This window comes from Lagenorhynchus albirostris, chromosome 16 (genome assembly GCF_949774975.1).
Source record: "Lagenorhynchus albirostris chromosome 16, mLagAlb1.1, whole genome shotgun sequence".
In the NCBI taxonomy this organism is placed as follows: domain Eukaryota; kingdom Metazoa; phylum Chordata; class Mammalia; order Artiodactyla; family Delphinidae; genus Lagenorhynchus; species Lagenorhynchus albirostris.
In genome coordinates, this window is record NC_083110.1 from 35212993 (window position 1) to 35230040 (window position 17048).

The following is a 17048-nucleotide window of genomic DNA, read 5'->3' on the forward strand; positions in this document are numbered from 1 at the left end:
CCCACCCCTGATCCATCGAGGGCTCTCTAACAGTAGACACTGCGATTAAATTAACCTCCTGATTGTCCAAACTTTGATGCAAGGCCCCAAAGGAAGGAAGGAAAACTCTGGGCAAAGTAACACAAATCTTTTATTTTTGAAATAACATCCTGTCCCAAACTAGCCTTCATCTTCACTTTGACCTTATACCAAGTCTAACTCAATTTTATCAGGAAAGTATCAAGCCCACTCTTACATATTAACTGAACTCACCACTAGTAAATGAGTTGACTAATGAAAGAATGAATGAATAAAACCCCCATATATTTCAAACATCAAATCATTGCATAAATACACATTTGAGGAAGGGGTTGTTAGGTGCATCAATTTTATTATTAAACAAAGGTAGGTGTCTAACCATGATCTTATTCAGTTTCCTCAAACTGCCAAAATTCATGAATTTTGCCTAATGTAGGCCAAGGAAAAAGTGAGTTGAAAAGAAAGAGGTTTCTTCTCCACTCCAGTCCCCAGAATAATAAAGCAAAATAAAGTCAAAATTCATATGCACCTACATAAAGAGAAAGAGAAAGAAATTTTAAAAAATCACTATAAAGGATTTGAGAAAAGTAGAAAAATACCAATTTATTAAAAGGCTTTTCCTTCTAAAGATAAATCCACAAGGATTTAATGAAAAAACAAAAACAAAAACAAGAAACAACACTGAAGCCTGAGTATTCTTTTGATCCCAAAGATAGAATGCAATTTATTCAAAGCCCTGCTTTTGGCAGTACTCAGGAATATTTTGTTGAGAGCTTTAAATGTTTATATCCTTTTCTGACACCATATTTCCACTTTTGAGAATTTGACCTGAAGAAATAAATACAGTAACTGAAAAACCATGAGGCACGAAGATGTTCACTATAATGTTATTTGTATTTGTGAAAAATTGGAATCGACCCAAGTGACAATCAAGAAGGAAATGTTTAATTTTACATCTATTTGATAAATATTAAGTAGCCACTAAAATGATTTTTAAAGTTTTACAACAGTGTTAAAAAAGTACAGGATAAAACATATTTTCTCTAACATCATAATTATGTAAAACATTTGCAGAGATTCAAAAAAGACTCCCCAGAAATACCCACAAGAATTCCTAGAGCCTTATTTAGGTGGTGAAAAAAATATGTGTAACTGGTTTTTTTCTGCTTATTTTTAGAAATAGTCTAAACTTTTAAAAATGGTGACATATATTTATTTAAATGACATACACATTTAAATTATAAATGTATAACCTAAGATTTCCTCCCAAAACCTCTTATTTTAAACGTTGTCATGGATTGGGGGCTATTTAACCTGAGTGCCCTTGGAGTCGGGTTGGACCACAGATTTAAAGCATGTGAAGAAGGCTCAGGTATATTACAGGGTCAAGACAGCCAGAACTCAGCCTGAGACCCAGAGAAGGGGTTCTGTAGACAGCAATTGTTAAACAGGGAAAATACCACTGCCGTCATTCTCCTACGAGGAAACTATACATTTAGTAGAAATAAAAATGAAGTTTTGTTCACATGGCATTCCACTGTCTTTTCTGCCTCTCTGGTTTCCTTTAGTTTTCTGTGTATTTTATTTCCTGCTTGTCAGTTTTCTCTCACATTCTCACATTTGTATCTTCAAAACTGAAAAGGAATTGAGGCATTTGGATTGTAAAATGTAGGTACATGACAGGACTACCTTCGGAAGCTTTCCTCAACTTCACTAAGCAGAATAAATCCCCAATTTCTGTTCTCATACCCTTTTCCACACTAAATCACAGCCATTTGTTGTCCTCCAGAACTCAATAGGGATACCTGAAGAAAAAGGCTGAGTCCGATGCTTTATATTTTGAGCTGATGATAATGAAAGCACAACATATAAAAATTCATGGAATTCAGCTAAAACAGTGCTTAGAGGGAAACGTATAGCTTTAAATACTTATATTAGGAAAGAAAACAGGAGTAAAAGCAATGATCTAAGTTTCAACATTAAGAAGCGAGAAGAGGTAAGAGCAAATTGAAACCAAAGTAAATAGAAGTAAGAAAAAATTAACAAAAAAGCTGAAATCAATAAGATATAACAACAATCGAGAAAATCAATAATATCAAAAGTTGATGTTTTAAAAGGAACAACTATGTTCACGTATTAAAAAACTCAATAGTGTAAAGATATCAGTTTTCCCCCAAATGATCTATAGATTCAATGTAATAGCTATCAAAATCTCAAGCTTTCTTGAGGAAATTGACAAGATGATTATAAAATTTAAACGGAAGTGCAAAAGTTCTAGAATTGACCAAATAATCTTGTAAGAGAAGAACAAAGTTGAAAGCACTACCTGATTTAAGGAATTATTATAAAGCTGTAGTGATCAAGACTTTTTTTATTGGCATAAGAATAGATATATAGATCAATGGAATGGAATAGAGAATCCAGAAACAGACCATCACATATATGTCCAGTTGATTTTCAATCAAAGCACCTAGTCATTTGTTAATTAAATACAAGTTAATTAAATACAAGTCACTTGTTAATTAAATACACCATTTTAAATAAATGGTGCTAGGTCAATTGGATAGACACATGGGGAAAAAAAAGTGAATCTGGACTACTTCTTTATTCCATATACAAAAACTAATTTGAGAATGCAATGTAGACATAAATGTAAAACTTCTAGAAGAAAACTTGGAACTTTGAGGTAGGCAAGACTTTCTTAGGACACAAGAATTATTAAACACAAAAGAAAAGAAAAATTGATATATGGGGCTTTATCAAAATTGAAATTTTCTACTCTCCACAAGACATCACTACGAAAATGAATGGGCAAATTACAGACTGGGAATTATATCTGGAGCACTTACATTTGATCAAGGACTTATATCCAGAATATATTTTTAAAAACTCATCTAAATCAACAATGAAAATACGAAGTGCCCAGTAAAAATTTAAAAAGGACTTGAGCACACCCCTCTCCAAGGAAGCAACATGGATGCCCAATAAGCACATTAAAGTGCTGGACATTATTAGCCACCAAAGGAATGCAAATTAAAACAATGAGATAACCTCACAGCCACTTAATTGTTTACTGTCCCAAAGGCTGACAACACTAAATGTTGGTTAGGATGTCCAGCAACTGGAATTTACAAGCACCTAAGCAGGATATCACTAGTGGGATCGTAAAATAGAATAATCACGTTGGAGGTGGTCAGGAGGTTTTTTACAGAGGTAAACATACATCTGCCCTATGACCCAGAAAATTCACTCTAACGTATTTAGCAAAGAGAAATGGAAACATATGTCCACAAAATTTTGTACAAAAATGATCATACTGCCTTATTCATAATAGCTCTAAATTGGCAACAAGTGAAACGTATGTCAACTGGAGAATGGATAAACAAATTAAGGTTTGTTAATATAGTGGAATACTACTCAAAGGAAAAAAAAAGCAGAAAGAACTCAGTACTGATATCTACAGCTTCATGGTTAAATCTCATAAATATTTGTTGGGTGAAAGAAACTAAACACAAATATACATATTTTATATTATTCAATTTATATGAATTCCAAGAACAGTAAATTTAATCTGTGGTACCAGAAATTCATAAGTGGTCCCTTTTGAGGTTAGGGAGAGACGTTTCTAGAAAGTGACATGAGAAAACTTTTCAAGGTTATGGAAATGTTCTACACAGTTGGCCCTCTGTATCTGTGGGTTCCGCACCGAGAATTCAACCAACTGTGGATGAAAAATATAAAAAACAATTCCAGAAAATTCCAAACAGAAAAACCTGAATTTGTTGCATGCATGCTGGCACTGATTCGTGTGGCATTTACATTGTATTTACAAATATTTGCATAGCATTTACATTGTACCAGGTATTGTAAGTAATTTTATAATGACTGATGATTATTTAAAGTACACAGAAGGATGCTTATAGGTTATATGCAAATACTCCACCATTTTATATAAGGAATTTGAGCATCTATGGATTTTGGTATCTGCGGTGTCCTGGAACCAATCCCCCTCAGATACTGAGGGATGACTCTATCTTCTTCTGGGCGGTGATTACGCAGTTGTACATAATAGTCTAAACCCATGAAATAAACATTTAATATAAGTGCATTTTATTGTTTGTCAACTCTACCTCATAAAAAGACTAAGTGTTATTTGTCTTTATATTTTTATTATGTTCTTTTCCTAATATATAGTAGGTGCTAAGGCATTTTGCTGACATCTACTCAATGTCAACCTTGTACTGCAATCCGCACTGGACACTTTCCATTTTTGCACTGGTAAACTCAACTCATCTGGGCAGGCTTGTCTCAGTCTCACAGATAGCTCAGAGATGTGAATTCTCTTGACCAAAGCCACAGATTAAATCTGATTGAAAGTGGAACTTAACTTCACATATCCAAGCTCTTAGGAGGAAGCTATTCAAATTACATTTATTGAACGGATGAATAAGTGAATAAATGAAGGAATAAAGAGAAGAGACCATCCAACTTGCAAAAAGGATATAGTGCCTTTTGACTCTTTACAATAGCTAGGACAAGGAAGCAACCTAAATGTCCATCAACAGAGGAATGGATAAAGATACATATATACAATGGAATATTACTCCGCCTTAAAAAAGAATGAAATAATGCTATTTGCAGCAACATGGATGGATCTAGAGATTGTCATACTGAGTGAAGTAAGTCAGACAGAGAAACAAATATCATATGGCATCACTTATATGTGGCATCTAAAAAAAAAGGGTACGAGCGAACTTATCTACAAAACAGATACAGAGTTACAGATGTAGAAAACAAAGTTATGGTTACTGGGGGTAAGATGGGGGAGGGATAAATTGGGAGACTGGGATTGACATATACATACTACTATATATAAAATAGATAACTAATAAGGACTTACTGTATAGCATACAGACTCTACTCAATACTCTGTAATGGCCTATATGGGGAAAGAATCTATAAAAAAGTGTATATATATATGTATAATTGATTCACTTTGCTGTACATCTGAAACTAACACAACACTGTAAATCAACTATAGTCCAACAAATCTTTTTTTTTTAAAAAGGATATAGTGCCTTTTGAGCAAGAATGAAAGAATAGAGATGAATGGGGAATTCTCTGGTGGCCCAGTGATTAGGACTCGATGCTTTCATTGCCGAGGACCCAGGTTCAATCCCTGGTCGGAACTAAGAAAGATCCCACAAGCTGCTCAGTGTGGCCAAAAAAAAAAAAAAAAAAGAATAGAGATGAATGATTATCCAACGTCTGTGAGTGTCTGAGAAGGAAGGAGGCGTGTAGAATCCCCAATGTGCACTGACTTAGCAGCAGAAAAAGGACAAAATATGTGTCTTGGAGCATATGCCTACAAAGCCCACTGCTGCTACAGAGAATAGCACTGTTGGTTTCCACCGCACAGGGCTGCCTAGTTTGTACCAGTCCTTTACCTGGGGGGGGGGGGGGTCAGACCTGCATCAAAGGATCCCTTTCATCAACTTGACCAAACTTTCCAGATCACTGAACCTAGCATCCCCAAGATATAAAGGAGCGCCATCCCATGTAAGTCTCTCCCCACTCCTCAGTAAGGACTTCCAGTATGCCATGGAAGCAGGATGCTTCCTCACTTTGCTCCCTCCAAATGGAGGGCACTGTGGGGCATCAGAGTTCCTGATCCTCCCATGGAAGACTGTAGTCCTTCTGGGGACCACCTTTTCTGCCACAAGGTATGGTTCCTGGCACTCAGCAGGGAGTGTGTACAATGAGAGTGTCCCTTGTCACAGAGCAGAGAGCCAGGGCAAGGAATGAAGGCAGGTGCTGACTGGTGATACCCACACTCAATCTGGCGCCAGGGCAAGCATTAGATCAGTGTGGAAATAAATAAGATCTGTGGGCCCGTTTTCTTCCTGCATTTGCATTCACACTTTATGACCTCAGCGATATTTACTGAGTGGAAAAAACAACCTTCTGTTACAACTGCTTGCCTGCGAAGTGACTTCCATCTGAAAAATACTATCTCCAGCCACAGGGTCTGGAACAAGCTACTTCTCTATTTATTCAAAGAGCCCAATGAGCTGTGAAGATTGACATTTAAACTATTAAACTGTATTCTATTTGACAATGTTATTAAATATTAGGTTTGATTTATGGAAAGACTTAATAAATTGGCAGCCTGGGTTAGCCCTGACACTGTACAGAAATGGGGTTAGGCTGGGTGTTACTTCATAGAGTTGATCAAGCTAAAGAAAAATTTAAAAAGTCTTACCAACAACATTAAAGTCAGATTCCATGTGACAAAGTTATTAGCATACAAATTCGAACCACTTGCCAGCTCGATTCTGCATCCGAGTTTCTCTAATTGATATTTTTAATAATTGGGAAATCAAAAGATAAAATCACAGACTTAAATAACCTTTGCTATGTCACATGGAAAGAGAGCTAAGGCTTTTAAACATGGGAGCCAGGCATATATCTTGCTACTTTGGTGTAAAAGAGGAAGAGAAATAGAAGCACAAGTAAACAGTATGCAAGGGGGTGCAGACACATTGGGTATAGAATGGGGATGTAACCCCATGGGAAGAGGCAAGGTTGAAGTGAGACATGACTGTGCCATGGCTTACTCACGTCCACGTGACCTTGAACAAGCCACTTAATCTCCCTGAAGGTCAGTCCCATTTCTACATGATGGAGACAATAATAATCAAGTAGTTCTGTTTAGGATAAATAGAACAATATACGTAGATCATTTGGCAGAGTGCCTGGTACATAGCGACTGCTCAGTAGATTTCAGGGGGGAATTAGGCCAGGTCAGGAGTGAGGCTGGGTCCCAGTGTAGTGAGGGCAAAGACTGTGGGCCATCAGAGGTAGGCCTGAAAAGAACAAGAAAGGACAAAGCCTGTATGCTACTAGATGGTATGGAACTTAGGTAATGGCATAAAGCCAGAGGAGGAACTACCTGCTAGATGACATAAAGCCAGAGGAGGAACTACCTGCTAGATGTGCTTATATACTCTAGTAGGTAGTTTTATAGAGCTTAGATGATAAGCTACTGGATATGTCTATAAGTTATCAGATGGCATTGACCGATGGACAGTATCCCTGGAACACCCATGGCTCTGGGCTAGGGATCCTCAAAACTTTTTCTACAAAGGGCCAGGGTAAGAAATATTTTAGGCTTTGGAGACCACACGGTCTCTGCCACAACTACTCAACTCTACTGAAGTAGCAGAAAAGCAGCCACAGACAGTATGTAAATGACCGAGTGTGTGTTCCAATAAAACTTTATTTGTAAAAGCAGGTGGTGGGCCAGATTTAGCCCATGGACCATAGTTTGTGGACCCTTGCTCTAGTCTGCCTCACGCCTGACAAGTACAGGTGGCTGAGAGAAATGAAGGCAGCCTCTCTCTACTCTCCAAGGACCAGCAGGACCTCTTTCCGAAGAGGTGGGTATCAAGAGACAAGGGACTATAAAGCTATTTACCTCATCCCTCCCATCAAGGAATTCACAGAGGGTAACCTACTCACTGATGACACCAACTACACCCCTGATTTATGTGTCTCTGCTCAGTCAGACAACAAACAGATGATTCATTCAGGGACAATTCAGTATTTATTGAGAATTACTGGGCACCATGCAGGTTTGCTCTAAAAACTGCACACTGTGGGCTTTTAATAAATAAATAAACTTGCCTCTGCTTCCAAATCCCTTTCTGCTTTCTTCGCCAGGGCCCAGAAAGGGCTGCCCCCTCCTTATCTGAGTGATGGCTGGCATGAAGGAGTAGGTCACAGCAGGGGGGGAAACCATGACATAATTCCTTTCTCTGGTTCTGATACTGTGCAAAAGTGATCACCTCTTGCTAAGCAATTTCCCACCTAAATTGGTTTCAGGTCATTAAAAGCTGCAGCACAAGGAAAAAAAAAATAGCAGCTCTCTGAGGTTACTTTCAACACCAAGCTCCTTGACTTTAGCAGCAATTAGACATTGTTCCACTACCAAGCACTCTCTGGAAATGGAGCCAGGGTCACCAAAGAGTAACTGGAAATTAGAAGTTGGAGCATCCTCCTCTTGCTAAAGCAGTTTCCTCTGATATCCCTTGGGGGCATCCAGTCCTCACCTTTGCCAGGCGGCCTGCATTGCACCCACGCGGGTTCTGTCTGGGATTCGGAGAAGCCCCTCCTCCCTGAATATCAAGATCATGTCCATATTTCCCAATATGCTGGATTTTTCCTTACAGTTTCTGGATTCAGGATATGGCCCTCACTCAGGGCACAGCCATCCCCAGTCTGGTGTGCTTCAGGCTGGGGATTCATAAGGTATTTGAAGTCAAAACCTGGGGGTTGAGGAGCAGTTCCAGAGGGGGCAGGGGACAGGAAGAGTTTCAGATAAGCATGTAAGTACAGTAGCCACCCAAACAGGCACATGCAGAGGAAGGTTTGAGAGTGGGATCTGAGCTCTCCTTGCAGTAAAAAATGTAGTGCACTCCACTTTCTGACAGTACTATAAACTCACTTATATGACACCAGTTATAAAACCCTTAACATTTGCCTAATGCTGACAGTCAGTTTTTTTTCTTAAAGATCCAAGTGCAAGAGGGAGATTTGTGACCCCAAAGCTGGCTTGGGGTTTATAAAATGAATGTGTCATAAAAGCAACACATCCTCTGTACTGGAAAAGGATTAGATTCTGTACCATGAAGCTTTAGGCATTTATAAAGAACCCCTTATTTGCATCTTCCACCATGTTTTTTGTTTTTTTTTTTTTGCGGTACGCGGGCCTCCTCTCACTGCTGTGGCCTCTCCCGCTGCGGAGCACAGGCTCCGGACGTGCAGGCTCAGCGGCCATGGCTCACAGGCCTAGCCTCTCCGCGGCATGTGGGATCTTCCCGGACCGGGGCACGAACCCGTGTCCCCTGCATCGGCAGGCAGACTCTCAACCACTGCGCCACCAGGAAAGCCCCCCCCACGTATTTTTTTAACATTGTTTTATTCATGCGTAAGACCCTAAATATCACCAGAGGGTGATGATTTCTAAGGTGCCAACTATGGACGAGGAGTAAACAGGAGATGGGGAGATATCTCTCTAACGACCCATTTCCAGATTTACCGTGCTCCAGAGGGCATTATTGGTGGCGTTGGCCTTCTTGAGGAACACCAGGAGTAGGCCTGCACCTGGGCGCCCGCAAGGAGAGAAGCGGCTGGTGTGTCTTAAAGGTCTTAAATCAAACTCTGCCTGGCTGGCTTGGAATTATTTATTTGAAAGAGCAGGTAGGTGCAAAGAATGAGATTAATCACAACCCTTGGTTCAGGACACCCGTCCTTTTGTCTAGGAACGGCCCTCTTTTAAAATTAACTTATTATTTATTTTAATGAGAAATGAAAAATTAAAAAAAAAAAAAGGAAAGACTGTGACTATAAAGCTAACACTGACCCTGACTTAGAGCCAACAATATGCTTCTCTCCTTCCTCTTGCTCTGTCTCTCCCATCTGTAGTAACCCTTACCCTGAGTCTTATATTTTATCATTACCTTGGATGTGTGTATGCCTGTGTTTAAAAGGGTGTTATGTTGAATGTTATTTTCTATTAGCTGACCTATATGAAATTGCCTTTAATGCTCTTTTTTTTACTCAATATTATTCAGCTAAGATTCATCCATACTATTACATGAAGCTGTGGTTCATTCATTTCATTGCAGGTCTTATTTTTTATTTTTTTTTGTGTGGTACGCGGGCCTCTCACTGTTGTGGCCTCTCCCGTTGCGGAGCACAGGCTCTGGACGTGCAGGCTCAGCGGCCATGGTTCACAGGCCCAGCCGCTCCGCGGCATGTGGGATCTTCCCGGACCGGGGCACGAACCCATGTCCCCTGCATCAGCAGGTGGACTCTCAACCACTGCGCCACCAGGGAAGCCCCGCAGGCCTTATTTTTTAACTTGTTAATGCTCATCTGGATTGTTTCCAGGGTCCTGGCTCTATAAGCAATGCTACCATGGTCTTTCTTATCTCTGAGGCGCTGCAGAAGTTTGTTTTGGGTGGATGTATAGGAGTGGAATTGCTGAGTCACAGGGTATGCAAATGTTCCATTTTCTACTAGAATGACAAACTTGTTTCCAAAGTGACTGTACTGAGTACACTACCACCAGCAATTAACCCCCTGTTACTCCCATCCTTTCTACCACCTCTCATTTGGGGCAAGTCTAATTGAGGTAAAGTGAGTGATATATCTTTATGGTCTTGAGTTTCCTTTTCTGGAGACACTAATGACTTTGAACATCTCTTCATGTGATTATTGGCCATATGTGGTACCTCTTCTGTGAAAGTCCTGTACAAGTCTTTAGCCCATTTTTCTATTAAATTGAGCTTTTCTTATTAATTTGTAAAAGTTCTTCATATAACATCCATACAGGATATGAATCCTATATTGACTGTATGCATTGTAAATGTCCACTCGTAGTGTGTGACTTGCCTTTTTATTTTCTTTCAAGTCCCTTGTAATGAACAGAAGTTTGATAAAGTCAAAAGCTGCTATCTTTTCTTTTCTAAGTTCTTTTTGTAGCCTTGTTGCAATGAATCTTCATAAGCATCCAGTTTGGATGGGAGTATTGGCTCTCTGTGAGAGACAAGGAAATCAGAGAAGGGAAACTCCAAGGCCATTTGGACCAAGCCTTATATTCATAAAAGGTCTTAAATCAACTTTGTGCTCATTATCTCCAAATGAGGTCACCTATAGCCACAAAGATCCACTGTCAGGGATGAAAGAAAACCCAGCAGCTCAAGGTGAGAGCGCCGTATTTCTCTGTGCACGAGGACGTAAGAGGTTTTAATAAACCTTGTGAGCATGGGAATAGCACATTTATGTTGCATTCTATTATTTTTGTCAAGATATCACTTGGTTAAATATAAACATTCCAAATCTACCATAACTTGTACTTTTAAATGTTTTAAGTGTCTAAAGGGAACCCGGAACAGGAAGTTGCCCAGGCCTCTCTCAACACTGAGAGGTTCCCAACAGGAAGAGTGGTGTGCTCAATTTTATGTCATTGGTGAACTGTGGGACTGGGATTCACACCCAAACGTGCCAGGCCCCAGAGCCCAGACACTCTCTGCTGCTCAACTTTGCTAAATGACAGGGAGAAACCACTCCAAGCTAACTGCCCTGTGAGCACATGTGCCCTGGGGGGCTCCCACACCACACAAAGCACTGCCTTCAGGGGCCAGGGCCTATTGCTTCTGAAGCAGGACTCAGGCTCTGCCTCTCTCCTTGGACCCACTTGGGGCTCTCCTGAGAGGGGCTGGCAAACTGCTGAGGACTCTTCTCATCATGAAGAGCAAGGTGGTGGGTCCTAGTGGCCCCTAAGCTTTCTGCAGACTGCCCCCTTATATCCACTGCCCTCTGCAGTAAAGCTAAGGGATGGCCAAATGGCTGGGGATGTAGAACACGGGTATGTGTGTACATGAATATGTGTGTGCATTAGTGTGTGTGAGTAGTGGGAGCGTGTGCACGAGTGCCTTTGTGTGAGAGCCTGCAAGAAGGTTCCGCAGAGGTAGAATTGATGGGTAGGGAAAGGTAGGACACACTGAGGCAGGCTGGACAGGTGTGTGCATGTATGTGTGTACGTGTGTGTGAATGCATGTGTGTGAAGGTTCTGCAGAGGTGGTGGGGTAGGTTGAACAGGGAACAGAAGGGAAGAGATGCTGAGTGAGACAGGCTGGACAGCTGGTCTACCCAGAGAGGCAGTAGTGCTGGCCATGGTGCACATCTTTCTTGCATCATTCACTAATGACCAAGAGATAGTAGCCTCTGCATGTGAGGGTCATTGGGAAGAATGTGCCACCACCAGCAACATCCTGATGACACCTGCCTTCATCCCACCACCTTCCTCCTCATGGACCTTCAAGGGTTCTGCAGCATGTGGCAGATAAATACCAAACCCCTCAGTCTGGAACCCCAGGCATCAAAATTAACGAGGAGTGTGACCCACGGCTCTGATTCTCATCTGTGTAACGGGATGATCATGATTAATTCGGGTCACTGTGGTAACTCACTGTAATAAATGAGCGAAGTCTAACCCACTGCTGAAGAATGCATTAACCTTTTTCTGCCCTTCCTCCTCCCAATCAGCCTCCATCCTGGGCTTGCTGTCCTTATCACCATCTCCCAAGCACACCTCTGCTCCACAGCTAGATCTTGCAGTGTGCCCACCCTCCCCTGAACCCTGTCTCCCTCCACCACCTACCTCTCACCTGGTCTTCTGCGTCTGCTTTTGTCAAGTGTTCTCACCTGGGGTGGGGAGACCCCTCTGCGCCACCATCCTCTGAGCCCAGGAGGAGGGAGGTCCATGTCTTGGGCTTAACCTGTCTGCTCTTCCCTGACCCTTTGGAAACTTAGAAAAGCCATAAGGACCAGCCCCTTTGCTTCTCCGGCCAAAAATGGGTGTTTGCCTAAAGAATGTGTGCCTCTTTACCTGATACCCACATGCTTATGAGAAGTGTCTACCTAGGCTGCTAACATGGATCACCTTGCAGGTGACAGGGATTCTCAAAGGAGATGCCTCTGGGAAGGTATCTCCTACCCCAAGGATGACAGTCCCCATGGCCCCGTCACAGCACACACATGCCCAGGTAGCCAGCTCTCGCCTACCTTCCTGATGCCTTCTGAAGGGCTGGACACGCAGTTGTCAGCCCCTCCATTCTTGCTGATGGTCCGCCAGAGCTCAGCAAATGTGCTGTCTTGCTCTAGAGGGTTGGTGCCCTTGGCTCGGAAGTACTCGTACACAGCAGAATCCCGAACGGTGCCGTAAGACATCTCCACTTGTTTGGACAGGTCCTGGAATGTCCTGAAATACAAAATGGCCATGAAACATGGGTACATGTTGCAACTTGCAGGGACACACATGGGCTACAAGGCCCTCCTGAGGTCGGAGCCTGGCTGTGGCCACTGTCCACATCCTTCACTGCCAACCCCCAGCTGTATGAGTCCCTCAGTCTGGAGCACCACTTGCCAGGGCCTCATTCTATCCCAGTTACGTTTCCTCAGTGTAGATTAATTCAATAATGTCACTGAACACCTAAAACCAGGTTCTGTGCTGAGCCTGAAGGACAAAAGGATGAGAAAGACATGTTTCCTGCCCTCAAGGAGCTTAGAGTCTAGCTGCAGAAACATACAGACAGACAGTCACAATATGAAAGAGTCAGGGCAACGTGGGAGGCTGTACACTTAAGGTCTCCAGCTCAAATTCCTGCAGAAGCACAGGAAAGAGAAGCACGTTGGCAAGACTGACGATGGTGACTGGTCTCTGACACTCAGAGATGGCGTGGGGCAGACACACACTCAGAGGTTGTGTCAGTGAAGAGGCATGTTCCCTCCACAGCTTGCAGCTGTTCTGGAGTTCCACCCAATGGTTGCCTTTTAAGAATCTCCGCCCAGTTTGTTTTTCAATAAAGAAAGAAATCTGGGTTTGTACATGAAATCTCTTGACTTTGAAGTGTTGACAATTATTCCAAAGGTGATGAAGATAAAACAAAGTACTTCTGAGAGCCTCAGTCTGCTGTACATGGAGGAGAAGCACGTAGCTCAGGCCAGGTGCATGACGCAGGGAGGGGGCACGTCAGGTAGGTCCACCAGCGGTCCAGGAGCAGATGTCTGAGCTGGGGGCAGAGGAACAGTGCCTTCCTTGGGGTAGAAGGAAGAGTCACATCAGGAAGGACCAACTGGCATAAAGTTTTCACTTGTCCCGAGATGAGCTGTACCTGACTCTGTGTGCTGAGAGGACAGAACTGCAAAAAACAAAAAGCTCAATGGTGAGCCAGCCTCTCTCTCCAGGCTCCAACCTGATCCCTCTTTATTTATTTCTCTTCTGGGAATCTGTCTCTCCTTTTAATCAACCAGAATCATCATCCCCACCTCTCACTGAGTTACTGTTCCCACAAAGAGATCCAGTCATTCCCACCTGATCTACACAACTCTCCATCTTCTGATCTCATCTTCCCCTGTTGCTCCTGCCTCCACAGGACCCCAAAGCCAAGGCTGAAATGAGAAATCCCACACAGTCCCCATTTATGGCACCAAACCATGGAGCTCCCTCTTCCTGGAATCCCTTTATCTTACTCATCCACCTGATACACTTCTGCAAACACCCTGAAGTTCCAGCTGCCACCTTTCCCTGTGGGAAGACATCGCCATCCCCCACCTCCCTGACCATCTCTATACCCTGCATGGCTTCTATGGCGTTGAGATCTCACTGTGATTGCAGGAAGCAGCGCAGCAGAATGGGTAAAGCAGGGGCTCTGGAGTCCAACTACCTGCCTTGCCTCTCAGCTCCACCAGCACTAACACTATGGGCCTGGGCAAATTAGCTGACCTCTCTGTGCCTCAGTTCCCAAATGTTTAAAAGAATAGGGCTAGAAGCAGAGCCTGTAGCAGAGGCTGCTGTGAAGATGAAATGAGGTGATATGTGTTCAACTCTTAGAGCAGTGAATGATGTAAACTCAGTGCCCAAAAACTAGGAGCAATACTTCTGTGTTATTATTATATGGCTGGGTCCTCAGTAGATGGAGCCAAAGTAGCCCAGTATTTGCATCCTCAGCACTAGATCCAGGACAGTTGCCAGCCTGCACACAGAGGAACCAGCAATGAATGCTTCCTCCTGTTTTGGAGACACACTCCATGGAATTCCTTCAGGCACTGCTACATGGCCCAGAAACAGAGCTCAGGATTCGTTTCAATACATTACAGATGAAAGAAAACACAAAATAACAAATTTGATGAAGAAATCTTTCTAATTATTGTTCATTATTTATATCTAATTAAACCAAGATGTTCCTTTGCTTAAAGGGCCCCAAGGGTTGTAACTCTGTCGTAATCTGCCTGTAATGAAAGGAAGAGGGATCTTTTTTTTCCCCCCGCATTTTTTATTTTTCTCATGGTAATACAAACAAACACAAGGCTTTGATGAATGGGAAACATCAGGATGAATTACACAGTTGAGTCTAAATACTGAACTGCTCTAAATTACTGCAGTTTCGGTGAGTCTGGAACGAATGTGTAACCGCCAAGGAGTTCAGCACTACTGTTTCATCCCCATGTTTGAAATGTAGATTTGCTCTCTCCTCTTGGTATTTATTCACAACGGAGCTCCTGGCCAGAGGCTCAGGGAGCATCTCTGGAATGCAAGCAGGCAGCCCAAATGTTATTGGCTTCATGTCCATTTCTGTCCCCTTAGAGGTCATTGTTCCCATCCCAAAACACCACCACCATCTTTGCTGTGCCAGCCCCCTGGCCTCCATCCATCATCTCCGGTAGCCATGAGTCTGTGTAGAAGGATCTTTCCCAGCTTAAATGCACATTGCCTCTTTCAAGGAAGGTCTCCAAGCTCATTAACACACAGGAAGTATTACCATCATATTTCAGAGTGACTAAACCTAAGTCTCTTTGGAATCTGGCGGGAGGGCCTGACTACTCATGGACCAAAGCTGTCATCTCCCTGGGGCACTTATTCTCTTGTCCGATTGCTCAGTTTTGGAAGGGACATGGAAGGAGGAATAAAGAACAGCCAGCCATCCAGGCTCCAAGCCATCAGTCAGCAGAAGACAGATGTTCACATCAGATAAGACGCCCATCCAAACAAGCAAGGGAGGCTTAGCCTGGAGAAGGCTGCGCTAGCAGCACACTTAATTTAGCATGTTTCCCAAAATAGTCTCTTCAGCAACAACTGCTAGAAGTGCCCAAGCACCCTCACCACAGAGATGGAGGAGATCTTCCTGTCACACGTGGTGCCTCTATAAACCAAAATCATGCATGATACAACTGGCTGAAGTCATCCACAGTCAGCTAGCTAGCTAGTTAGTTAGTTGGTACTAGGTAAGGCACAGAGGCACATAGGCAAGGAACGCATGGTGGGCCTCATCAAGGGGTTCATAGTGATGGGTGATGAGTGGTCAGAGAAGTTAACCAACAGTAACTAAACAATGTGAGAGGGACTAAAGCAGAGTTCTGCATGAGGGGTCCTGGAAGCACACAGGAGAAGCACCTAGCCTGTTGGCCAGAGCTAAAGGAAGGATTTCTAGAAAAGGAAGGCTGCCTGGGTCTGGATTGACTAATTAAGTGTCCTGTGCACGCATGCACACTTAGCGGCTGACCCCCAGCTCTGTGCTCGGCTGCCTATCTCCTTACTTCACCTTTTAGTAACGACGAGTGTTACAATCCTCCCATGGCAAAGCTTAGCCTCTTTTCCATGTTTTCCACTGAGCCAGTATCTTTTACTCAATTGAACCCTATTGAAACTGGGTTTGGGACCAATAGGAGCTGCTTCTCTGCATCTCCTGGCCTGGATGGCTGACTTTTGGGATCTTTCCTAGCTGAAAGCCTAGCTGACTCCTGTGAGCACATCAGACTGTCTCACAAAAGAACTCTGTAAGCATCCCTTGCCTCTGAAAGCAGTTTCCTCCAATTAAACAGGCACCTCCTGGAAGTCCCACAACGTCTCCTTCAGCTGCGGCCAAGGACAGTCTACCCAGGTCGGCACCACCTCCCTCCCTCCCCGTACCTTTCTCCATAAGTCAATCTTACTATTTCCCAGGTACATTTTCATTAAAAAAGAGATAAATTTGTTTCCAGCATGAGAAAAATCGATAACACAGAATGTATAAATACATTTTTGCATGTTACAGAAATACTTACATTGGCAATGAAGATAAATACACTTGCAACAAGAGGAGAATCAATATACAGTATATGTAAAACAGATTTCAACAACTGTGGGGATGCCATCATCACGGGTCTGATAAATCTAAATCCCAAAGCCCTGTTATTCTTGCTTAAGGAGAAAAGGAATGGGAATTCCCTGGTGGGCCAGTGGTTAGGACTCTGTGCTTCCACTGCAGGGAGCACGGCTTCCATCCCTGGTCAGGGAACTAAGATCACACGTGTTACGACGCAGCCAAAAAGAGAAAAAGAGAGAGTGAGAGAAAAGGAAATAGTGGAGTACCCCAAAAGTTACAGGCAGGTAGGGATGCTCATCCTTGTAATCTGAAGCTGTC

The 17048-nt window shown here is 42.8% G+C and overlaps 1 protein-coding gene across 2 annotated transcripts in view; it reads right to left on the bottom strand.

Moving 5' to 3' along the window:
• GRID1 (glutamate ionotropic receptor delta type subunit 1) overlaps nucleotides 1-17048 on the bottom strand; it is a 666177-nt gene that overhangs the window by 41883 nt on the left and 607246 nt on the right. For both annotated transcript variants that reach the window (XM_060125913.1, XM_060125914.1), the window contains exon 13: nucleotides 12652-12847. In XM_060125913.1, coding sequence (XP_059981896.1) covers nucleotides 12652-12847 — 196 coding nt within the window. The remainder of the gene's footprint in view (nucleotides 1-12651; nucleotides 12848-17048) is intronic.